At 30.8% G+C, this 27,261-nt stretch overlaps 2 protein-coding genes across 2 annotated transcripts; one reads left to right on the top strand and one right to left on the bottom strand.

Annotated features, from left to right (window-relative positions):
• Positions 1-518: 518 nt before the first annotated feature.
• On the bottom strand, positions 519-4,842 carry LOC137806355 (cytochrome b5). Its single transcript, XM_068606406.1, has 3 exons — positions 4,659-4,842; positions 1,065-1,131; positions 519-946 (listed from the first exon to the last, which is right to left on the bottom strand). The coding sequence occupies exons 1-3, from the start codon at positions 4,743-4,745 to the stop codon at positions 732-734; spliced, it is 369 nt and encodes a 122-aa protein (XP_068462507.1). The 5' UTR covers positions 4,746-4,842; the 3' UTR covers positions 519-731.
• A 12,454-nt stretch (positions 4,843-17,296) lies between these two features.
• On the top strand, positions 17,297-22,275 carry LOC137805771 (cytochrome P450 85A-like). The gene is made up of 9 exons (XM_068605696.1): positions 17,297-17,516; positions 18,594-18,912; positions 19,528-19,677; positions 19,769-20,014; positions 20,100-20,186; positions 20,322-20,400; positions 20,487-20,593; positions 20,692-20,816; positions 21,947-22,275. The coding sequence occupies exons 1-9, from the start codon at positions 17,332-17,334 to the stop codon at positions 22,035-22,037; spliced, it is 1,389 nt and encodes a 462-aa protein (XP_068461797.1). The 5' UTR covers positions 17,297-17,331; the 3' UTR covers positions 22,038-22,275.
• Positions 22,276-27,261: the final 4,986 nt, after the last annotated feature.

The following is a 27,261-nucleotide window of genomic DNA, read 5'->3' as shown; positions in this document are numbered from 1 at the left end:
TCTTCAAAATACCCAAATTATCTTTGAGAATTTTTAGTTATTCCAGAATAAGGAGTGTTCTGTGAGCAAAAAGTGTTTCAAAAATAGAAAATCCAGAAGACAAAAAAAAACCATTCCGAAATATCCTTTTTGAAACACATTTTTTTGACTTCCAAAATGGTAAATCCAAAATTCATAGAATGTGTTCCAGAAAGTATGCTCCAGAAACATTACAGAAAGAGTAATCCATAAGTCATTTTTAAAGGATAAAATAGTCTTTCCATAAATGATGGGGGTGCAGGGAGAAATATTTTGGGGTGCAGGGAGAAATATTTTGGAGTGCAGGAAGAAACACCCCATATAAGAAGGTCCAGCATTAGTTCATGATATATATTGAACAGCCATACCAAAAAACCAAACAACGGTTTCAGGTTCCAGAAGCATGCATGTAAATTTAAAGAGGCACTGTTGAGAACAAAAGCAAAAATAAAGATGCAAAGGAACCATCTAATTTTCTAAGAAAAATAAGATTCCGCCAATTTAATCAACAAATCTGAAAGAGAGAATGTTTTATAATCTGTTCTTGGCCAATCCTTTAATGTTTATGCATATAATCAATTATTACTATATTGAAATAAGCCAGTCTTTTCTAATGACATCTATCCCTCAAAGGAATACAAAACAAAATTTGTTGCAATGATGTATTTTGATTGCAACGTTTACAAAAATTGAATTGCAGACTTTGTGTAATGCTACTTCTTACGCAAGTATAAGAAACCAACTACCAGAGAGATACCAACAGCGGTTACAGGAACAGCCCAATATTGCTTTGTCAGCTGCATGAACTTTTCAGAATTGGTGGAAATTGGAGGTGATGGGTCGAGCTCACCAATGCAATACTGCTCCATAAGTTCTCTGGCACTTTTGCTGTGGCCAGCATCTTCAAATTCTTCTGTTGCATCGTTCCCTTCATTAAAGTAAAGGTGCATTTAGATTTGAATACTGACATTGGATGAATTTTTTCATATTTAGTTTTGCATGCAGTCCTTAGTGTAATGAAGAATATAGGAAGCAGAGGAAGGTACCTGTTGCAGCAAGGATTACATCGTCTCCACCAGGGTGATCATCCAAATATTGTGTCACGTCGTATACCTGCATTGGCAAATGACAAAACAGGTCAACAAATAGAACAACAAATGGAAAAATTAGAAAAGACATTTGTGGAGAGCATTTGGAAGCTTCAAGCAGCTACAATAATCATGAGGTTGAATTTTGGATTCAAAAACCTTAATTGAACTGTTTGGATTGAGAATAACAGAAGCTGGTTTCCAATGGGGTTTGAATAAGTTGGGTCAACAGCTTGCGGCTAGAAAAGAATATAGCAAACCAATAGGGAAAGATTTAAAATAAACCATACCACTATAATATAAGTTTATAAAATCTAAACATTTACAATCCTCTAATAATATCGTAAGTACCATCAATGATTGAAACATTTGGCGGTTTGCTTTAAATGGAGGACCATCAACTCATGTTCCAAGGAAACAAAGAAGTGGTAAAATTTGCTCTAGGTTGGATTTGAGTATTTTATGGCTTGGTTATGGTTCAGTCAAGCTATGATTGACTAGAGGAAAGGGATTAAAGTTGAATTGGTATGGTTTGCTATGTATGGTTCTTGCTCAAGTTTTAAAAGAGATCTTGGAGGTTAAAGAAGGCTAATGTTTGTGGAAGCTAGTTGATGGGTTTTGATGTCCTTGGTGTGTTGGAATGTAGCTTTGATGGGTTAGGTTGTGGATACCTAGGGTAAGGTGTATGTGGTTTTGGTTTGATTTATAGATGCCTTTAGGTGGATGAAATATGGATTGGTTGCAAGCTACGTTTAAGGGTTGCTGGTTCTTGGCTTTGTTCTTGAAAGCTTAATTGGATTGGTGATGTTTTTACTAGGGCACGAGGTGGGTTTCTTGGCTTAGAAGTGATTGGTTCTTGGTTGCGGTAGGTTAAGAATGGTTTGAACAATCAAGGTTCAAAGAAGAGAAAAAGAAATAATAGAAACCAAAAATGGAAAAGGAAAGGAAAGATACATGTAGGTTCAATTAGAACTCCAATCTTGGAGTTCTTGGAGGAACATGGAATAGTTGCACACTCTTCCTACTTGGATATGACTCACCAAGATTAGGCAAAGAGAAAGGAGAGTAACCACTTAAGATATGATACACCTAAGATAGAGCTTTTAAGTAGAAGAAGATTCACACTCTTCACAAACAAACACTCAATTTCATTTATCTTCCAAGTTGTGTTAAAAAATGACTTGGTTCCCAGAGCTTAGCCTAATTGTAAAGCATATGGCACACTTCCTATCCTAACTTAGGTTTTGGTTAATCTAAAACCAAATAGGGTTCTTAGAATACAACCTATAAAGAATTAACCCCAAATGATGCTATAACATGAATACAAGGTAGGATTAACTCGTTCTAAACTATCTTTATTATTTCTAGGACTCCTTATTAATTTGTTGGCTTGATGAAGCCCTTCCTCCAACTCCTTAGACTTGCTCCAAGTCAACACTCCCCAAGAAGCCTCCTTGATAGCTTGGACTCTCCTCTCCCTTTCTTGTACCTTGGTCACGCTTCTTGTAGTTTCTCCTCCTTGTGTGTTCCTCGTGACCCAGGATCATATCAATCAAGTTCTTCCTCAAATAAAGCATTTTAAGATTAGCATCAAGAGCCAAACTATCAATCTCAAAAGTATTTGAAGTTGGACTACTTGAACTTTCAAAAAATTCAGAATGTTGCCATAAGATCGACATTATTCCCTTTAGTTATCCATCAACATCAAATGGAAAAACAATTGTTCTTATTTCTCAACTTTTTAAGTGCATAACCATTTAACTCTAATGTTTATATACAAATATAATTTATATGTTTTCAATAGTATTTTTATATTAGGTAAACTCTAATGATTTTGAGCCAAGTCTACAAAGGCTCTTGGGTTTAAACTCTTCAGTTAGACAACCTTATTTGTACTAAATATCTTAGGTCAAGTACTACAACCATTTCAAACAGAGAACAATAAAATTACAAGCATAATAACACTTGTAGAATAACACCCCGCAAACTTAAACATCAGAACTTCAGAATTCCTTATTTAGATATGGGGAAAAGGCACAATTAAGAATCAACTTTTACATTTTATTCAACTGACTGACTCCCCACACACACAGAGAAAACACTTTGACCGGTCTAAGTACAAAATATTATCTTGAAAACTGTGCAGAACAGAACACATTTATGTCAGCAAAATGCTTCCAAACACTACTTATTAACTGTACACATGATGAAGCATCAGTATCTAAAGGTGGAAGAACTTACTAGGAGCAGGTAAGTCATGCTTTATAAAAATAAATAAAAGAAAATGATATAACAATCATTTTCCACATAACAAGTTTATGTACTGATGATGATGATTGAAACAAGACTTTAGAAAAACATCATGATCAAAATGTCTCGCCTCAAAGAAGAGAATACGAGCTAATAAAAAAGAATGCATCTACTTTTCACACTCACACATTTCGACGAGCTCCACATGTAATATAATTTCATAAAACTACCTGTTGGCAACTGAATCTATTTGAAATTAATTTTTTCATATTGGAAGACCTATTTAGAACAAATAATGTGTTATTCATGCCATGATTCTACATTTAGCTACCAGTTATATGTTTGCCACACTATGTAAAGCTTCCTGGTATCATGAAGTTCATGAAAATGTGTTTGTGTGAAAAGTAGAGGCATTCCCTTTTTCTTTAGTTCGTATTACATTCTTTGAGAAGAGACATTTAATAGAAAAAATAATTTCCAAGAGATGCAGTTGCCAACACGAAGTCAGTCTCTGAAACTGCATAAACATATCTATGGCAAGGTTGACCAAAGATGTCAAGGAAGAATAGCAGGACCACATTATAGCCAGGTAAACCCATGTCCGGTATAAGCAGATTCAGAAACACAACTTCAATTCATTTACTTCCAGTTGAATCAAGTAAGATGAAGATTGAAAGGAAACAATGTCTTTTACAAGAACAATAAAGATTAAAAACATGAGAAATATTGTCTAATATATGTAAAAAAAAATCAGCTTAAAAGTTTGTGTGAGTATAGGTGCCTCACTAATATTAAAAGTTCATTACATGTTAACCACAACTTTTAATTCTTTCTTTATTCAAAGAAAAAGGGTAACTGATTTATCCATTTCTACTGTCCTATAAAATGTGGTGAATCAGGAAAAACAATGTCACAGATTTCAAAAGTGTGGGAAGAAAACTAAAACATAAGATATTAGGTATTCTCCAAAAAAAAGGTATGTAAGGTCCCGCTGAGAACAAGATGATAGAGAAGTATAGTTAGTAGATCCTGCATTTCATTAGTTCAATTATACAGGAAAAACAACCAAAATGTTCAAAACCTTAAATTATATATTCCGAACAACATCATTGGGCATAAATCAAATCAAGAGCAACAAAAAATCCTAGAGGTCAAACAATCCTAAAGAAAAGAAAACAGAAATTATGAGAGGGATGAGCACAAATACACAGTTTTTATATAAAATAAAAGGCATGAAAGCAAGAAGAGAAAACCCATATAGGGATTAGATAGAGAAAGAGTTATTGGTGGAAAAAGTGATACCTTTCCATGGACCAGGATCCAGCAATCATCTTTGGTGTTGTGGTGGGATAAATCTTGAATGGAGTAGAAATTGGTGATGGTTGGCATGTTAAATTTGGTTGGGAGGGAATCTAGGATGTTAGGAAGAAGGAGGAAGAGGGAAGGGACCGAAGACTAGAATTCCCAACACTCACATAGAACTATATCTTCTTCTTTAATAACATTATAAAAACTTCTAAAACACAGTATTAAAAAATATATAATTGATATTTAAAAAAGAGTTATTTAACTATTTAAAATAAAATAAAAAATTATTTGATTATTTATTTTACTAAATAAATAAATTATTTTTTATTAGAGAATTAAAAGATGCACAAAGTTACTAAATAATAGTATAGATAATTATTATAAAAACTTATATCATATAATTATAAAAATAAATATAAATAATGTTTATAATTTTTTGGATTACTTTTATTTATTTTGTTGGTATTTTTTTATTATGAATAATTTTTTAATATAAAATAAGGGTTAGTCAAAGAATAAAACGATAAGAATTTATATATAGAAAAAGTAAAATTTATTAATGTTATAGATTAATAAAAAAATATTTCTATAACTGTTTTATAACTACTTTTTTAATAATTTTTTTCTTTATTAAAATAATTTAGTTTATTAAGTTTATTATTATAATAAAAACTAAATTTTCTCGAATACTATATAATTTAAAGTTTTAAAATTAACAAAAAATATTTATTTTATAATTTTTATAATAACTTTTATTTTAATAAATATTATAATATTTATATATTGTATATAAATTCTTCCTATTTTATTCTTTAGGTAACTGTTCTTTAAATTCAATTTAACTATCCACAATAAAAAAAAAATTAGCTATGATAAAATTATTTATTTTATAATTACTTTTATAAATATATATTTATAAATTTAATAATATTTTTTATTTTAATAATTATTATAAATTTATTTAATATTTGATATATTTTATTACTATAAGAAAAAAAGAAGTAAATATACATGCGCTAAGAATGTATTTTTACTAGTAGTAATAAAGAGATTTTCTATTTTATTTTTAAATTATTATTTATGCACATAAAATTTTATTATTTAATTTTTCTTTTAAACTCAAATAACTAACTAACTCATTTAAAAAAAACTTTCGGATTACATAATCCAAAAGCTATATAAGACTTTCAGATTGCATAACCCAGAAGTTATATAAGAATTCCAGATTATGTAATTCAGAAAGTAATTATGTATCTAAAAAAAATTCCGAATTATATAATCCGGAAGCTAATTACAAATTTGAAAAATGACTTCTGAATTATGTAATCCAGAATTTTATAAAAAAACATTTTTAGAAATTTAAAAATTTATGGAGGTGAAAAAAGAAGGTATGGAAGTGCAGGAAGAAACAGCCCACTTCAGGCTCACATGTAGTTCAAAGCCCTTTAATTTAATTCCCCTCTTGTTCCAATTTTAGATTATAAAGTTACAATGTTTATCAGCTTTTTGTCAAGAATGTTGACACCAACAAACACAAAATTGTAGTTGTTATTGCTTTTAATCCACCTGGCACCACGATGAAGCATAGACATAAGACACACAAACACGAAAATACATTAAATTAAAAATTATAAGACATGTGACACGATTATATTAATCCAAATTAGTTAAAAATTCCATTAATTTGAACTTTTAGAATTTTTCTTTTCAAATTTTCACTTAGATTAAAACTTTTTAATTTTTTTTTTGTTTTTAAATTCTCAAATTAACAATTTTCTTTAAATTTAGTTTCATTATCATCTTCTCCAAAATTCCTTTTTTAAATTCTTTTAAAAAATAATTCATAAACAATGACACAGAAAATAAATCAAGAGGTGTTTGTGAATTTTTTATTTGTGGTTACTTTTAAAAAAAAAAAAAACTGTTATGATCGTGTTTTTATATGGAGGAGAAGTTAAGTAATGGAGGTAATGACCCTAAGCATTGAGTTGAAGAATTATTAGTGATTTTTTTTAGTTGTTATAGTCTTTTTAGTGTATGTACAATTTAGAGTCCTTATAAAAAAAGTATAATATTTTTTTAATAAAATATTGTAAATATTAAAAAATTGAGGATGTTACACTTACTATTATTGACTGGAGTGGGTGAGAATTTTGCAAATTGGAGAGCAGAGTGGAGAATTTTGAATTGAACAAATTGTAACAAACAAAGATTTTGCCACTGAATTTGGAATTCGGTGGACCCACGTGTGTTATTCAAATTAGTTGTCAACGTTAGTTGCCATCAATGGTAATGAAGGTCCAGAGTGACAACTAATTTTGGTGTATCGGAGATTATTGGTGGGTTGGTGTGTGAAATTTAATTAGCAGTTTCTTTCTGCAGACCTACATTTTTCTTCTTATATCCCCACAATGTTATGCAAAGACTAAATTATCTCAATTATTTTTTAAAAACCCTAAAATGCACTTGAACTGTATTTATTTTTTTGCATTATGGATTATGAAATCCAGAAAAATTTTGGATTGACACTTCCGATAAAATTTCGGATCCACCAATTTGTAATTCAAAATATGCTTTTCACATTCAAAAATCCATCATTCAAAAAAAGCATTCTAGATCTACCAATCCATAACAGAAATATGCATTCCAGATTCAGAAATCTATAATTCAAAAAAATGCATTCTAGATCCACGAATCCGTAACAGAATTAGGCTTCCGGATTCAGCAATCCAAAAATCAATAATTTATGCAAAAATTGCTTCTGAAACACCCCCTCATCTGGAAAATAAAATACTCAGTTCCAGATTGATGAATCCATAACACACTCCCAGATCCCTATTTCCGGTAACTACGGTGTCCTTTTTCAAATAAAACATTAAAGTCAATTTCGGGATTTAGAAAATTGTAGGGGTGCAGGAAGAAAAATGTAGGGGTGCAGGAAGAAGAAGCCAATTTAATTTTACTGCATGGTTTCATTTGTGAGCCCACGAGCATAGACGTTAGTAGTTGGACCATAGTTTAACGTCATAAGAAGAAGGCAGTTTCTTCCTACACTCTTACATTTTTCTTCATGTACCCACAATGTTATGCAAAGATTAAATTGTCCCTATTATTTTTTAAAAACCCTAAAATGCACTTGAACTGTATTTATTTTTTTTGCATTCTGGATTATGAAATCTGGAAAATTTTTGGATTGGCACTTCCGGTAAAATTTCAACCAATTCATAATTCAAAATATACATTTCACATTCAAAAATCCATTGTTCAAAAAAAACATTCCGATTCCACCAATCCGTAACAAAATTATGCATTCCAGATTCAGAAATCCATAATTAAAAAAAAAACATTCTGAATCCACCAATCCATAACAGAAGTAGGCTACCGGATTCAACATATGGAAATCAATAATTTATACAAAATTTTCTTCCAGAACACCCCCTCATATGGAGAGAAAAAATGATTCAATTATGGATTGATGAATCCGTAGCACACTCCCAGATCCCGATTTTCAGTAATCACGATGCCCATTTTCAAATAAAAGATCAAGGCTAGTTTTGGGATTTAGAAAATTGTAGGGGTAAGAAGCCTAAGAAAAATTTATGTGGCTGCTGTCAAATATTTGGGTCATAAACTTATTTGGGCCAACATATTTTTGGGTTGGCAGTTTCTTCTTGCACCCTACATTTTTCTTCCTGCACCCCCACAATGTAATGCAAAGACAATAATATCCCTACTATTTTTTAAAAACCCCAAAATACACATAAAATCCACATTACTCTTTCTTCTTCCGGACAATGCAATTCGGTAATTTTACGGAATGGGAAATACGCATTTATTTTTTTGCATTCCGGATTGGAAATTGATGAATATATATATTGAAATAAACAAAAAAGAAACAAAAATAAACATAAATCATGGTCCAATTAAGCCCTCTCAGGGACTTGCATAAGAATGAGAAAGATTTTGGTGAACTAAAATACTTATTGGGTCTTGAAGTCGCCAGATCTAAGAAAGGAATTCATTTATGTCAAAGGAAATACGCCCTTGACATTTTGAAAGAAAATGGAATGCTAGGAAGTAAACCGTGTTTTACTCCTCTTATGTAACACTGAATTTTTGTTTGAAACTACAAATAAACTTCAAAATCCTAATCCCTATAAAAGACTAATTGACAAACTCCTATATCTCACCAACACTAGACTCGATATAACCTTTGTTGTCCAACTCCTTAGTTAATTTGTTCAAGAACCTACAGTTCATCATCAACAAGTTGTGCAACATATTCTACACTACATCAAAGCTAATTTTGTGCATAGGTTATTTTTTAACAGTGAATATGAAGTTCACATTAAGGCCTTTAATGACTCGGATTGGGCATCTTGTCCTAACACAAGACGTTCTAGACCGGTTATTGCATTTTCCTAGGCTACTCTCTTATTTCCTGGAAAACAAAGAAACAACACACTGTTTCTCGGTCTTCTTCTAAGGCAGAATACAGAGCGCTCACGACTACTGCTTGTGAACTACAATGGATCAACTATATACTTCGTGACCTTCATATACAAACCTCTGATCCTGCTACTCTCTATTGTGATAATCAATCAGATCGCCACATAGCTCATAATCCTAGTTTTCATGAAAGAATGAAACACATCGACATTCATTGCCAAGTGATTCATGAGAAATACAGGACAAACTCCTACATCTCCTACCTATTCAATCTTCTGATCAACTAGCAGTCATGTTTACGAAAACCCTACAACGGGTTCCCTTTCAAAATTTTGTGAACAAGCTTGGTATGATGAGGAGTTTCATGATGGTGGTGCCATCGTTGGAGATGGTGACAATTTCCTTATCATTGTCCATAAGTTTGTTCATGCTGCGAGGGCCAAGGGTGGTGCAAACGACGTTGGGTGCAAGCATTATTGTTACTCACCAATTGTGGCTTCCCTTGCGAAGTTTTTGTGCCTTCCTTTGCAACATCACTGACATTGTTGAAGACCCAAAAGAAAGACAGTGAACTAGGATTTAAGTTTTGAAGTTGGAAGTGGGTCGAAGTGATTTTCCCCTCTCTCACAACCACGTGACTTTTGTGTTGGATTACACGTGGAGTTCATGTTTGCATAAATTTATATTACCGGACAAAATCATTATTAGACTTAATTAGACTTAATTACAAGAATATAATCACTATTAATGAGTCTATAATTAGACTTAATTATAGGAATATAATCACTATTAATGGGTCTATAATTAGTCTTAATTACAGATGTTATGTTAGAAAAAGAATCTGTACGGTTCTGTACGGTTCTAATGCTATGGTTATATATATGTATCATTGCTATAGATGAAAGACAGATTGAATAAAACAGAAAATATTCTTTCATGGTATCAGAGCACAAAACTCTACCCGACAAACACAAAGCAAAGGCAACGGTGCACAACCATGGCAGATGCACCAGAAAAGAATAATGCCAACAAAGCAGAGCACGAAGGAGGAGGTGCTAAGAAGACCTACTCGCCATATGATCTCAACGCGAGTGACAATCCCGGAAACATAATCACGCAAGTCCAATTGCGCGGAGAAAATTATGACGAATGGGCAAGAGCAGTAAAGATCTCGCTTCGTGCCCGGAGAAAATGGGGCTTCATTGATGGAACACATATCCAACCAGAGGATGAGGCACCCGACCTTGAAGATTGGTGGACCGTGCAGTCCATGATTGTCTCTTGGATTCTAAACACCATTGAACCAAGCTTACGATCCACAGTAGCATATGCTGAGACTGCACATAACTTGTGGGAAGACATTAAAGAAAGATTCTCGGTCGTGAATGGACCTAGAATTCAACAACTAAGGTCGGACTTGTCAAGATGCAAGCAGGAGGGAATGGTGTTGGCAACTTACTTTGGAAAATTGAAGGTCCTTTGGGATGAGCTTGCTAACAGTGACAAAATTCCATCTTGTACGTGTGGTGGATGCAAGTGTGAGATTGGTGCTCAGTTGGAAAAACGAAGGGAGGAGGAGAAGGTTCATCAACTCCTTATGGGGTTGGATGACGCAAGCTACGGGACAGTAAGATCAAACATTCTGGCCTCAGACCCATTGCCGTCTCTGAACCGCGTATATGCTATGTTGGTACAAGAAGAAAGAGTGAGAATGATGGCCAAATCAACGGAAGAAAGGGGGTTGGTCGTGGGTCTTGCGATGCAGGCCAACTACAAAGAAAAAGGGCGTGGAGATATGGTAGAAAAATTAATGACGTGCAGTCATTGCGGTAAAAATGGTCACGACATGAAGGGATGCTTTCAATTGATCGGATATCCCGAATGGTGGGGTGACAGACCAAAAAGTGAAGGCAAATGGAACGGCAGGGGACGCTAAGGGATGCGAAACAAAGGTAACCCGACACGTGCAAATGTGGCACACGCTAGTGGAAGCAACAGTCAAGCCAACAATGACGACAAGAAACTTGAGATGGCAGGTCTGACCAATGAACAATGGAAGGTACTGGTTGATATGATCAGCAAACAAAAATCAAATGAATCAGAGAAAATGACTGGTAAGAGCATTTGGGATTTGTGGATTATTGACAGTGGGGCATCAAACCATATGACCGGGTCACTGGAAAATTTGAGTGAAAAGGAAACTATACAAGGGTGCCCCGTAGGGTTACCCGATGGTGAACGTGTTCTAGCTTACGAACAGGGAACAGTGACTCTTGAAGAAGGACTTGAATTGAAAAATGTCCTTTATGTTCCCAAATTAAAATGCAATTTACTTTCAGTACCTCAATTGACGGATGAAGAAAATTGTGTTGTAACATTCACTGATAAATTGTGTATTATACAGGATCGCACTTCGAGGACGCTGATTGGAGCAGGTGAACGGAAAGATGGGCTTTATTGGTATCGTGGGGTACGGAAGACTCAAGCATGTCATGTCAAGATGGAAAATCAACTAGCACTTTGGCACCAAAGATTAGGACATCCGTCATTTAAGATTGTGCAAATGCTTCCTGATATAAGTGGGAAATGTACTCGTGATGAGTTGAATAAAGTTTGTGAAGTTTGTGAAAAATCGAAACAAACGAGAGATAAGTTTTTCTTAAGTGCGCATCAAGCTTTGAATATTTTTGATTTAATTCATTGTGACTTATGGGGTCCTTATAAAACTCCTTCATCCTGTGGTGCTTCATATTTTTTGACAATTGTGGATGATTGTTCACGGGCAGTTGGAATCTATTTGTTAAAAGAAAAAACAGAGGTATCAGTGACTTTGAAAAAAAATTTCACACTCGTTGAGAGGCAATACAACAAATGTGTTAAAATGGTTCACTCTGACAATGGAACCGAATTCATGTGTCTAAAACAATATTTCATTCAACAAGGTATCCTTCACCAAACTTCCTGTGTCGGGACCCCGCAACAAAATGGACGCGTCGAACGCAAGCATCGGCATATTCTGAATGTTGCTCGGTCATTACGGTTTCAAGGCAATCTTCCCATTAAATTTTGGGGGGAATGCGTTTTGACTGCAGGCTACTTAATCAATCTCACACCATCCTCCATTCTAAAAGGAAAAACCCCTTATGAAGTGATCCATGGATGTGTACCCAATTACGCGCACTTACGAGTATTTGGTTCATTATGTTATGCTCATAATCAAAATAGACAGCGGGATAAATTTGATAGTCGTAGCCGAAAATGTGTGTTTGTCGGGTATCCATATGGCCAAAAAGGATGAAAATTATTTGATTTGGAAACAGAAACTTTCTTTGTCTCTTGTGATGTACATTTTTTCGAAAATAAATTTCCATATTTTGAAGCCAAAAAGATGGACACTGCACCACCATTGCAAAACCCAATTATTGCCAACTCTTTAGAAACTGGAACGGACCCACATTTTCTTCATGAAGTTGCCTCCTCAAACCTAGATGAATGCATCGTCAACCAACCCATTGCATCTCCCATCCCAGCCAAGGAGGATGCTACCCTCACAGATGACTTCGACCACACTATCAACGACTCCGGTCCGTGTATAGAAGCCTTGACGCTACCCGCGGATCCACCGCCGCGTCCGACGGAGACAGCGCCGTCGGTTTCTTCACCACCGCTGACGGCCGCGGTTCCCCTTGGGCGAGGGCATCGCGCGAAGCTGCCTTCCGTACGGTTACGCGATTTTGTCGCAGCCACCACGATACCGTCAAGCCCCTCTGTTCCGTCACCTCCTTCAACAGAATCCTCAGGTGTTTCGTATCCTATACATGATTTTGTGAATTGTGATTCCTTTTCTAAACATCATCAAAGTTTTCTTGCCTCTTTACACACCGAGCAGGAACCCCTGTTCTTTTCTCAAGCGGTCCGAGAACCCCGGTGGCGTGATGCTATGGCACAGGAGATTCATGCTCTCGAACTCAATGACACCTGGAAACTGACCGCTCTCCCTCCTGGAAAGAAGGCACTTGGGTGTAAATGGATCTACAAAATCAAATACAACTCGGATGGAACAATTGAAAGATTCAAGGCTCGATTGGTAATTCTTGGCAATCATCAAGTGGAGGGTTTGGATTACAACGAGACGTTTTCTCCTGTCGTAAAGACGGTAACCATTCGCACAACTCTAGCAGTAGCAGCCGCAAAAGATTGGGAGCTTCATCAGATGGACGTTCACAATGCGTTTCTCCATGGTGATCTTGATGATGAGGTTTATATGAAACTCCCTCCTGGCTTCCAAGAATCTCAACCAGGGGCAGTGTGCAAGCTTCAAAAGTCTCTATATGGCCTTCGACAGGCCCTCAGGTGTTGGTTTGCTAAACTATCTTCTTCTCTCACTCGTTACGGCTTCCAACAATCCCCGAAGGATCATTCCTTGTTTACTCTCAATAATAATGACATACAGTTGGTTGTGCTAGTCTACGTTGATGATCTTGTGATTGCAGGGAATAATGGTACTGCCATCCAATGTTTTAAAGGCTACTTAAATCAATGCTTTCATATGAAAGATTTAGGCCGCCTCAAGTACTTCCTAGGGGTTGAAGTTGCTCACTCCCCCAACGGAATCTTCCTTTGTCAGAGAAAATATGCCTTAGATATCATTACTGAAGTCGGATTGTTGGGTGCGAAGCCCGCCACTACACCATGTGAAGAAAATCACAAATTGAGCTCCGCTACTGGTTCTTTTCTTTCTGACCCGGCTACTTATCGTAGACTTGTTGGGAGGTTAATTTATCTGTGTTTCACTCGACCTGACCTTGCCTACAGTGTCCAAGCTTTATCTCAATTTATGCAAAATCCACGCTCCGAGCATTGGCAAGCTGCTCTTCGTGTTGTTCGATATTTAAAGGGGCATCCTGGACAAGGAATACTCCTACCTCGAGAGAACAACTTACAACTCTTTGGGTGGTGTGATTCTGATTGGGCAAGTTGTCCACTGACACGGAAATCTCTCACCGGATGGTTTATTCAACTCGGCACTTCCCCAATCTCTTGGAAAACCCAGAAACAACAAACGGTTTCTGCCTCCTCTGCTGAGGCTGAATATCGATCAATGGCTAAGACCACCCGAGAATTAAAGTGGATTAAAGACATTCTCGCTTCTCTACATGTTCCTCATCCTGACCCAATTCGTCTTTATTGTGATAGTCAAGCAGCACTTCACATTGCTAAAAACCCGGTCTTCCACGAACGCACCAAACACATTGAAGTTGACTGCCACCTTGTTCGAGATGAAATCATTCACAAGCGCCTTCTTCCATCCTATGTGCCCACACATACACAACTAGCTGACCTTTTCACCAAAGCTCTCGGTGCTAAAAAGTTTGGAGCCATCTTGGTCAAGTTGGGCATTCAAGACTTACATGCTCCAACTTGAGGGGATATTACCGGACAAAATCATTATTAGACTTAATTACAGGAATATAACCACTATTAATGAGTCTATAATTAGACTTAATTATAGGAATATAATCACTATTAATGGGTCTATAATTAGTTTTAATTACAAATGTTATGTTAGAAAAAGAATTTGTTTGTACGGTTCTGTACGGTTCTAATGCTATGGTTATATATATGTATCATTGCTATAGATGAAAGACAGATTGAATAAAACAGAAAATATTCTTTCAATTTATCATATTATGTGCCACATCAGTGTGAGTTAATTTTGTTTATGCAAATTTAACCTAAATGACAACTTGCATACTTTTTAAAAAAAATCAAATTGATTTTTAAGAAAAAATCTTTATAACTAATTTACTATTGAACCTTAATATAGAGACAAACAAATGTAATTATACCTAATAATTACTTATCATTTAATATTATTATGATTATATTGATTAATGTTATGTACATATTAAATATAATAAATGTTTAATTAATTTGTAAGTATTTAATAAATTTGGATATTTTTAATTGGATATTTATTAAAAATATTTTCATGCCATTTAGTGTTTAAAAATATTTATTTTCAAATTTTTTTAAAGTATCATATTATTTGGTTTTCGGTGTAATATGTAAATGTTACTTCTATTTAGTTGTAAGACGTGAGTTAATTAATTAATTATCGCTGTAACAAAATTATTAAATAAAAATTAATTTTAGAGATAAAAAATAATTAGTTATTTTATTAATTAAATTTGATATTAATTTAGAGACTAAAATTTTTTTATATCTATTATTAATAAAATTTATAAAGTAATTTTTAAATTAGTATCTAATTAGCTACCAATTAATTTATATTCTAAAGTTAGTAGCTAAAATCTTGGTAGCAAATTAGATACCAATTTAAAAATTAGATTATAAATTTTATTAATAATATAAATTACTTTAAATACCAATAATTTTTCTAGTATTTAAAATAATAGATAATTTAGTTAATATAGTAACTAATTATTTTTATCTTTAAAATTGGTTTCTATTTAGTGATTTTATCATAACACATGTTATTCCATTGACAAAAAATCAAACAATTTTTAATTAAATCAAATAAAAAAATCCAAAATTTATATGTTATTAAAGTTTAACTAAGATTATTGCAAAATATTATTGCAGGGTTATCTGATGGTGTTAGAATTTCGAATTCAGTATCTCAGTTTTGGACTGGTTGTGATTGAAATATTCCTTTATCTTTACAAGAGATGCCTCATTTTTTTAATCATATTATGGTTAGGGAGGAACAAAATATTCTTAATTGGATTCTAGATGAATCTGGTCGTTCCACTCTTAAATCGATTATGACTTTTTTCTTTGGATCAAGAGTTCCCTGTGGTTGGGGTAAATTCATTATATTCTGCCTTCCAAGGCTCTAGTACTCTGGAAAGTTTTTCATGCGCGACTTCCTAAAGATTAACATATTTAGAATGACAGTTTGGATATATGTTCTATGTGTACGTTTTGTAAAAAGCACCAAGAATCTATTCGACATTTATTTTTTGAATGTTCTAATGCTTTGCATATTTGGAGTTGAGTTCGGAAGATTTTTTTTATTTCTCTTTTATCTAATAAGGATGATCTTCTTTCTTTTATTAAGAGTGATGGTAGTCTTTTTGTTAAATTGATTGAGCTTGTTGTGATAACTTTTTCTATTTGGATGATATGGCATATGAGGAATTATTCTAGATTTCATGATAAAATTGATGTTTCTAGGGCTATTTCGATAATCAAAGATTTAACTTGTGTAGTGAGAAATTCCTCTAATTTAATGAAGAATGATATGTTGGATTTCAAAGTGATTAAGTTTTTTAGTAGTAATACTTGTACTGGCAAAGTTCTCCATCCTCTTCCTGTTATATGGGAGTTTCCTTCACTAGAGTGGGTTAAAAATAACATTGATGGGGCTGCTAGGGGATATCCTGATCTTGCTTCTTGTGGAGGTCTTTTTCATTGGAGAATGGGGGAGTTTATTGGTGTTTTCTTTGCATTTCTTGAAGTTCATACTGTTATGGTTGCTGAGTTTTATGGAGATATACATGTTACGAACGAAGCTCAAAAGATGGGGCTTACTAATGTATGACTTGAATGTGATTCTGCCTTGGTTTGTGTTGCGTTTACTGCTATGGCTAATGTTTCGTGGATGCTTCGTAATCGATGAATACTTGTCTTAATTACTGTGGAAAAATCAGGTTTAAAGTTACTCAATTTTCATGAAGGAATTGTGGTGTTGATAAGTTGACTAATTTATGATTTACTCATAAATAATCATTTCTTGGTATAATAGGCTTCCATATAATATGTTCTTAGAATGATTTATGAATAAGTATAGTCTACATATATATCGCTTTTGTTGACATATGAATTTTGATATAATCTTCCGATTTTTTTTTGTATTTTTTTTAATAATATTTTTTTTATGTGATGTCAGATGATTGTTATTAATTGAGATGTCAACCTAACTGAGATGTCAAATTGCTTAGTAATGCTATATATATAAAAAAAACTCTCTATTGTAATAAATACTAAATTAATGTGCATGTAATTTGGCTGTTTTATTTAATGTTTATCTGTATATTCCAAATTGGTGTCATAATTGGTTTTTGTTTTGTTTCAAAACTTGATTGCCACCTCAGAAATACTAATTAATTAATCATAATAGCTAGCAATATATATATCATTCATCCTATGCAACAAGCAGCATTCCATCAAACAGAGAAAAAGATAATTAATCATGTTGACAGTGTTTTATTATGTCCTGGCTTTCACCATTTCTGCATTCTTGGCATTGATGAAATGGAACAACTTAAGGTATTCAAGGGAAGGAATGCCTCCAGGCTCATTGGGTTGGCCTTTTGTTGGAGAGACTCTCAGATTTCTCACACAAGGACCAGATTTCATGAAAGGACGCAAATTAAGGTGGTGTTCTACAAAAATCCTTAAATTCTATAACTTTTTTGTTTGATTTCAATACCCTTTTGCTCCTTCATATAGATTTATTCCCTTAATTAATTTTTCTATTTTGCCTTTTAAGGTTTTTTTTTTGTATATACATTGTTTATAAAAAATTCTCTTATTTGGATAGATTTTTGACATTTACAAAACATCTTCCTGTCTTCTAGATCTCTGAGAAAGATTAAAATTAAGCAAAAATAATTTTCTTTGAGAAGAAAAAAATAAACACGTAAGAATGAAAAGTTTTTTTTTAAATTTTTTTTATTTAAGATAATTAAATTACTAGTTGTAATATATTAAACTAGTATCTTTTATGAAACGCCTGAGATTTTAATAAATATTAAATATATCTATTAAAGTATGACTCATTATATATTCAAATTAATATTTTCATCTGTGCAACGCACGAGATTTTAATACCTGAAATGTATATATATATTGTTTAGTAATTAATAATAAAATAAACTTTTATTATAATTATGGACTAATTCGTTATATATTAAATTAGTTTTTTTTATTTGTGCAACGCACAAGATATAACCTTAAAAATATACTTAATAACTAGTAATTAAAGGATGACTAGTTATATTAAACTAGTATCTTTAATCGGTTCAATACGTTCGATTTTAATAAAATTTAAATTAATTTTTACAATAACTAATTTAGAATCTATATTAGTTAGTACTAGTTAAATTTTGATAAATTGTTTTATCCAAAAATCAATTTATAATTTTTTATTAATAATAAAATTATTTTAAATATTAATAATTATTTTAATTATAAAATAATATTTATCTTAGTTAATAAAAAATTATTTTTTATTTTAAAAATTTGTTGTTATTTAATTATTTTATTATATCGACATTTTGAAATTTTTAAAAGAAATATATTTTTTCACATTATGTTAAAAAAAGGTGAGCATTTCTACATATTTTTCTAATTTATGATCAAATATTACTTATCCTATCCTATAATGTTTCTCCTATTTGTTTCCTTGTACTTCATCTAATGATGAAAACAAATTGTTTCCTTTGCATTCAGGCATGGAAGTCTCTTCAAAACACATGCATTGGGGTCTCCTATTGTGGTTAGCATGGATCCTGACATCAATAGATACGTACTCGTGAATGAAGCAAAGGGCTTTGTTCCTGGCTACCCTGATTCCATGAGGAAGATCCTAGGGACTAACATTGCTGAGGTTCATGGTGCAGTACACAAGAGAATTAGAGGGTCACTGTTATCTCTCATTGGTCCAATGGCTGTTAAGGATCATCTTTTGCCAGAAGTTGATGAGTTCATGAGCTCTTTCCTCCACAATTGGGATGGTAAAATAATCGATCTTCAAGAAAAAACTGTTCAGGTATGTATCAGTCTTATAACTCCTGAGTTGATTAAACCTTCGAAGCATGCCCTTGGGTCCAATGGTAAATCCATTTTTTCTAGAAAAGATTGAATTATTATTTCTATTTTGAATCATGTTGAAGTATAAATGGAAGAATCAAAAGGTCAAATGCATGAATGAAATTCGGACACGTTTCTTAGATGATGTTTTCATGTCAAACACAACATTGACATGTGTATGACACTCGTACGACATGTGTTAAATTCAAAAAATATTATTTGAGTCTCTTGATAATTCTAGCACATTTTCAACAAAATTTTAAAAAAACTTATTATATAAGTTTTTTTTATTATGTTTATAAAACAAGGAACACATTCTTTTGAACCAATCATGAGAACATATTTCTGCCACTAAGAAAAAATCAATCATACTTATTCACATAAATTTTGATTGTCATTTTATATAATTTACAATGATATAATATATAGATCTGTGTATCCGTGTTCTATATTTTAGAAATTACACGTGTCAAAGTGTTCATGTCGTGTCCAGTATTTGTCTCAATGTTTGAGCTACAGATGAAACACACTCACCGTATAAGTGTGTGTATTCTTAGATTTATTTTTTTTTCAGATGGCATTCATTATTTCCATGAAAGCTGTGGTAGAAGATGAGCCAAACTCTTTCCTTGAATCTTTTAAAGCCATATTTGATAAAATGGCACTAGCAACAATATCCTTGCCATTTAATATTCCAGGAACTCAATATTATCGAGGGATGAAGGTATAAAAACTACAATTATGATTGCAATCCAAACTTACTTTTTCTTTCTCTTGCATTGGAAGTTCAAGTAGCAGCATTTTGTTGGTTACAGGCTAGGGGAAAAGTGCTTACAATACTAAGAGAGCTCATAGCCAAGAGAAGAGCTTCTTCAGCAACTCATAACGACATTCTTGAAAAACTTGTGAGAAACGAGGATGGTAAATACAAGCTAGATGACGAAGAAATAATGGAGCAAATCATCACAATTTTATACTCAGGTTATGAAACAGTATCCACTACTACAATGATGGCTATCAAATACCTATGTGATAACCCTAACTTTCTACAGGCAGTAAGAGTGAGTCACAGTGTTAATTTCCATCTCATCATGCTCTTCACTATTAAAACTGAATCATGGTTTAAGTTTCAAATATTTGTTGCAGGATGAGCATTTTGCAATCTTGCAAAAGAAATTGCCTGGGGAACGGCTCAACTGGGATGATTACAAGAATATGAGTCAAACTCGTGCGGTAGACATTTTATCCATATATGAACTGTTGTAGAACTAAGTGATGATCACCTGGGAGAATTTGAGTTAATTGCATGATCACCATCAGATTTTCAAATTCAGAAAAAAGTGATTTATTTTTGTTTTGTATGTGCAGGTGATACTTGAGACCATGAGATTGGCTAGTGTTGTTAGTGGAGTGATGAGGAGGACTGCTAATGATGTAGAGTTGAATGGTACATGTTTTCAAATGTCAGTAAATTGTTCTGATATAGAAACATTCATTGAGGTAATGACATTAACTATGGCTATCACTTTTTAGGTTATATGATTCCAAAGGGATGGAGGGTTTATGTTTACACAAGGGAGACTAACTATGATCCCATCCTCTATGAAGAACCTCTTACTTTTAATCCAAGGAGATGGCTGGTAAGTTGCTTGATGATAAACAACTAGTTCTTATTTTCTTATGTGTATGATGATGAGAAACAGAGGATATTGAACATAAAATGTATGATGCAATGCAGGAGAAAGGGTTGGAGACTCATAATCACAACCTGCTATTTGGAGCAGGAGGCAGGGTGTGTCCTGGAAAGGAGTGGGGCATGCTTAAAGTCAGTATTTTTATTCACAACTTTGTGACTAGATACAGGTAGATTATTATTTTATAAATACAGATTTGTTTATCTTTTTCACTCTTGATATTTTTGTTATCTTACTTCTAAACATTGATTTTTTTTATAAAAATAAATAAATAGTGTGAGATATTTTAGAAATATTTTAGGAATATTTCAATCTGCTAAAAAAAAACTGGTTATACATGTGCATAACTCTTCAAAATATCAATGACTAACAAAATTTATGTTTGTATATAACTCATAAAACATTTATTTACTATTGTCTACTCAACAACATGTAAATTATGCTCATGATACATTGAATATGTAATGTTAAATTGGTTAGAGTCATTGTATACACTATAAGAAAATTATGAAATAGAAATCAATTTTAGAGATAACAAATAATTAGTTACTATAGTGACTAAATTAAAGACTATTTTAGAAACTAAATAAATTTTTTATTTTTAAATTAATTTATATTATTAAATGATTTCTAAATTGGTATCTAATTAGCATTCAAGGTTTTTCTACCAAATTTAAAAACTAAATAATTGGTAATTAAAACTTTGATAGAAACTATTTAACAATAATAGAAACTAATTTAGAAACTTTTTTTTTTAGTTTCTAAAATGTATCTAATTTAGTTACTATTACAACTAATTATTTTGTCTCTAAGTATTGGTTTCTATTTGATTATTTTCTTGTAGTGATATTCAAATCAAAGGATTGGACAAGTGCATGGTTGTTAGTTCGCGAGTAAAACTACAATAAATAAATAAAAAGCTTCTTAAACATTTAGACTCTTTAGGATGCCAAACACTTGTAGTTGCAATGTTAGAATTTTTGTTCAACTAAGTATTCATGGTAGCTCCTATTGTCTTATCTTTGTCATAATTTAGGATTACTAGATAGACAGTCAAATGGTATAATTTTCACTATGAGATCTATTATTGTATACCACTTGACTCAAATTAGGCTTTCATCATAGAATATACTAGTTATCTCATTTTCTCCCATTTTTTTTTTGTTACTAATGATCTTTTAAGCACTCCTTTAATGGTGGGCCTTTTTTATGTCTTAGTAAGAACATTTTATAGTGTTCACATAATTTTACAATCTTATTAATTGATTATTTTCTCTTCTTACTATATTTTTTTTTCAGATGGGAAGAAGTACAGGGAAACAAGAAACTTGTGAAATTTCCAAGGGTGTTGGCACCAGAAGGACTACACATGAAGATCACAAAATACTAGGAAAGAAAGATATTAATCTTTCAGAACTCTAATGTTTGATCCGTGTATTGTCATGAACCCGTATGATTATAACTCTATAGTAATAAATTCCCTTGGGTGTTGAAATCTATTAGTAATTATAGACATAAAGGTTTTTATGAAGAAAAACGCCTTTACTTAGAGAAAGTGTGTGTATTGATGGACTTATGATTATACAAACATAGTCTATTTAATAAAAAATAATAATATTTTCTTATTTTAAATGTTGATTCTAGATGTTTCTGTACTTTTGCATTTGTATCTACTTATGTACTAATATAGTCATCACAATTCATAAAACAAACAAGACATACAAAGATAAGCTATTAAAATAAATTGTAATTTTAAGAAGTATATATACAAAAAAACATGTCAATCAACATATCACAACCATTTAATCTCCTTCAAATACCAATCATACAACATTAATATAGACCACACATGGATCTATACAATCAAAATTCAACAAGCGAAATATTAAATATGTCATACTAGAGACTAATATCTTATTCAATACTCAAGACTTAGATTTACAAGCAAATCTAGGAGAAATGATCAAGGTAAATTCATTACAACTCAATTCGTGTATCTACAGGTAGTCACAGTCTGTAAGAACTCCCTCATTAGCTTCTAACCACCTGATATCTTAGTTTATGTCAGTTAGATGATTAGTGAAGCTAGAGGATCTTTGTCACAACAAAGACATTCATACTTAATACACAACCAAACAACAACTCACATATTATCTCAAATATATGACCTTAATTTCATACAAAAAATCATAAATCAATTGAATATACAAACTAATATTCACTTTATATTTTGATAAGTGTCAGATTTACTTGTTTTAGACACTTAAGTTACATGAATTGAATCAAATATTGACATTAGAGAGTTGTACTCACTTACAATTTGCAAAATGATTAATTTTCAGAAGAGTCAATTGAATTTCATGACCTACAGAAAAAGAAGTAAGAGGCAGCTAAGGGAAAATGTGCAAGAAATTTCACTAGAATATAGGGAGCTAGCCTTGAGCGAAATTGAATTGTGCAAAGAATTTCACTTGAGGGTCAGGAACTAGCACCTGAAATGTTTATCTTAAGATGTGGCAAAAACAAGTTGAGATTATCACTTTTTTTAAATAACTCCATCAAAATCGATGAGAAATCGTAAGAAAAAATAGGGAACAATAAATCTTTAAATTATATAAGAATTTTTTTAAAAAAAATTTGATCCGATAAGAATGAACATTGATTCTCAAAATAGATGGAGTATAAGTGTAGAAAAAAAGAGAACATAAGAGAGAGAAAAAAATGGAAAAGTGAAAAAAAAAACATAAGTTACACTGTATATCAATAAAAGTACCATTATATATATATATATATATATATATATTATTCAATTATTATACACATTTATAAAATGTCGCATGTTACACTTTATTATTGAAATGCGATAATAATTACATAATAAAATATAAATATTTTATATATTTTTCCAAATTATTAATAACGTTGTATAACATATTTTTTCAGAAAGGAAAGTCTATATGTTAAGCTAACCCAATTAAATATATCTTTATATTTAGTAAACACGTGTTATTTTATATTTATTTATATAACTATTTACTAAAATGTAGTAATTAATATTTCTTAATCTCTACGTTTTAAACTCTAAAATAATAGATAATTTATTCTTATTAGAAAATGACATGCATTCATACAAGACCTGTACCTAAGTCTAGAGAGAATATATATACTAAATATTAAAAACTAATTCGATTTTAAATTATTAATTAGTTACACATCTTATAAAATTTCATTCTAAAAAATATTTTTGGGAAATATATATTAAATTTAAATTATTTTGAATTTTAAAACCAATTTCAAAAATATCAAATGGATTTATTAATAAAAACAAGAAAATTATTATTTTGAGTTAAAAAATATATCAAATGCATTATTTTATTGATTTTTTTTTATATTTTATAATGTCTTTATGATTAATAATTATTTATGATTAATACATGATTTTATAATAATTGTTTAGCTTGTTTTTGTATTTAATTTATTTGTTGTTGAATGTGTTGAAACTGAATCTGGTAGTATTTGATCATTGACAATTTTTTTTTAAAAATTTGATATCATTTTTATTGTATTGTGATCAATTTGGTAATTATTTTTGTTTACTAAGAGATCCATCAGTAATATGAATAGGAGTTGGATTACGTATACTAAAGATATGTTTAAATGATACATATAAAAGAAACGTGGAATAATTCATACGATTTACACAACGTAATGTTGATAATAATCATAACAAAGAAAGAATGAGATATTTTTTGTGAATTTTTTGAATGGAAATATATATATATATATATAATATTATTTTAAAAATATTATTTTCTTAAAAAAGACTATATCAGTATTAAATTTTTAATAATAATGCTTAATTATTTAGAAAACTCTAAAATTATTACTAATTAATACTTTAACTTTTAGACCCCCTCTCTTTGATATTCCCACTCCCAGCACTTCACTATTTGCATCATGTTTTGAAAAGCTTGGTCCATTTTGTTGCCCATGAGTTTTGATCTATGTCACCGCTATTTATTTTATACCCCCACCGGTTTGGACCCATTTGACACCATGTTTTGTCAAGCCAAACATTTAAATAGGCCATGATTTTTCCTATTTGCACCACCCTACACTACAAATTCAGAAGCTAATTATGAAACAAAATTCCCCAAATCAAACTTCCCTTCCATCTTCCATGTAACTCACAAAAATTCCCACAAAATTTCCCAAATCAAATCAAACCAAAATGAAACAATCATAAACAACAAAATTTACTAAAACAAACCAAACCATACAAAAACAATCATAAACATAAACATTCATAAACAAAAACAAACTTAATTCAATAATTGGTAGTTAAAACCTTGGTAGCTAATTAGATATCAATTTAGAAACTATTTAACAATAATATAAACTAATTCAGACCAATTTTTTTGTTATTTCTAAATGGTCTCTAATTTAGTCATTATAGCAACTAATTATTTTTTATCTCTAAAATTAGTTTCTATTTCATGATTTTCTTGTAATGTTTCATGGGTTTGACCGATGCAATTTGCGTCCTTCTCTTGGCTTATGCAAATGTAACTAATATTTTATTTTCTTATAGTATCTAATTTAGTCAATATAGTGACTAATTATTTTTTGTCTCTAAATTTAGTTGCTAATCAATGATTTTCTTGTACTGTTAGTATTTAAATAAATTTACAATCTTATTTCTTATTTTACAACAAAAAAAATTAAATGAAAACTAATTTTAGAGACAAAAAATAATTAGTTTATAGACTAAAAATTTATTGATATCTAAAGTAGTTTCTATTATTAATAAAAATTTATAAACTATTTTTTAAATTGGTATTTAACTAACTATCAATTTAAATATATAAAGTAATTGGTAGGTAGTTAGATATCAATTTAAAAATTAAAAATTAATTTATATACTAATAATGTTTTTAGTCTATAAAATAATATTTAATTTACTTAATATAATAACTAATTATTTTTTGTTTTTAAAATTAATTTTCATGACTCAATGAATTTTTCTTTTGGTGTGTTATACCTCTTAACTAATTTTTGTTTTCAGATGCAAATAAGATAAAAGCAACAAAAAGCTTATGAAATTTCTCAGAGTGTGGGCACCAGAAGGGCTGCACAAATGGATCACAAAGTACTAAATAAAAAACAATATTGATCTTTCAGAATTCAAATGTTTGATCAATACCTTGTCATGAACTAGTATGATTAAAACTATTAATAAGATAAACCTAGTGTTTGAATGGTATTTATTAGTAATTATAGACATAATACGTACATGTTTGTCCTGATTCAAACATATTCTCTTTAATAAAATTTCAGGGTTATGCATTTTTTAATCCATTAAAATATGATAAAGTTTTTTAGATTCTTATTTTAAAGTGTCACTTTTAAAAATGTGTTGTAAGTCACTCACTCAAGTCGCTTATTCTATTTTAGGATTTATTTAATAGTTATTTATTTTATCTTTAGAGAAGTGAATACAAATCTAAAAATCTTATAGAAAAGCACATATTTTATTGTAAATTTTTTCGAAAAACTTTTAAACATTTTCCTGTAAATATTATTGTCAAATGATCCGTAGGTAAATTTGAATAAAAATCTTAAATTGACAGGAAATCTGTCCTCCATTTATCTGTGAATTTTGTTTTGGACATTAATTCCGCAGAAAATTAAAGATTATTTTATTAAAGTAATTATACCTTCTAGTACTTAAATTTCTAAGTTTTTTTTGGGAGTGAGATTTTTTTTTTGTAATTATTCACGTAATGAAGTTTTTCAATGAGTGTATTCTGATCTCTCTTGAGTTACTTTTTGTGACATTCAATGAAGTTTAGTATCAGGAGGACAAAGAAATTATAATTAAGAGAAGAATTATAATTAGATGTAGTTCATGAGTTTGAGTGAAGTAATTAATATAAAATTATTATGTGTTGTTTATATTGTTTGTACGTTAGATGATCTAGTCTAGTTTATGAAAAAAAATAAAACTCTATTAAACGTGTCCTTCTAAAGTCATTTGTGCCAACATACTCAACTTAAGTGAATTAATTAAAATTAGTTTTTCTCTAATCTTATTGTATGTGTAAATTGTCTATTATGTTTAAACATTTACACTCAAATTTTGCAAAAAATACCTATCTTATTTTTTATAAAAATATAAACTTTATCTTTTACTCCATCTATTAGAAATTACCTATCTTCTTTTCATCTTTAAAAAAAGTTAAACTCTATTTAACATCCTTCTAAAATTAACATGTTGTTTCAATGAATGTATCAATTACACTACTAAAAAATTATTAAATAAAAATCAATATTAAAAATAAAAAATAATTATTTATTATATTAACTAAATCTTAATTAGTTTATATTATTAATAAATAGTTTATAAATTGATATCTAATTAGTTACAAAGATTTTAAATATTAATAATTTTTTTAATCACTAAAATATTATCTAATTTAGTCAATATAACAATTAATTATTTTATATTTTAATATTATTCTATTTAATGATTTTTATTTTCAACAAGAATATAGGAACACCAAATTAACAATAATAAGGATAGTATTATATACTTTTTACCTTTTGAATATTTT

Source organism: Phaseolus vulgaris, chromosome 3 (assembly GCF_000499845.2).
Source record: "Phaseolus vulgaris cultivar G19833 chromosome 3, P. vulgaris v2.0, whole genome shotgun sequence".
In the NCBI taxonomy this organism is placed as follows: Eukaryota; Viridiplantae; Streptophyta; class Magnoliopsida; order Fabales; family Fabaceae; genus Phaseolus; species Phaseolus vulgaris.
Note: the sequence above shows the minus strand (reverse complement) of the source record. Positions and strands in the feature narration are given on the sequence as shown.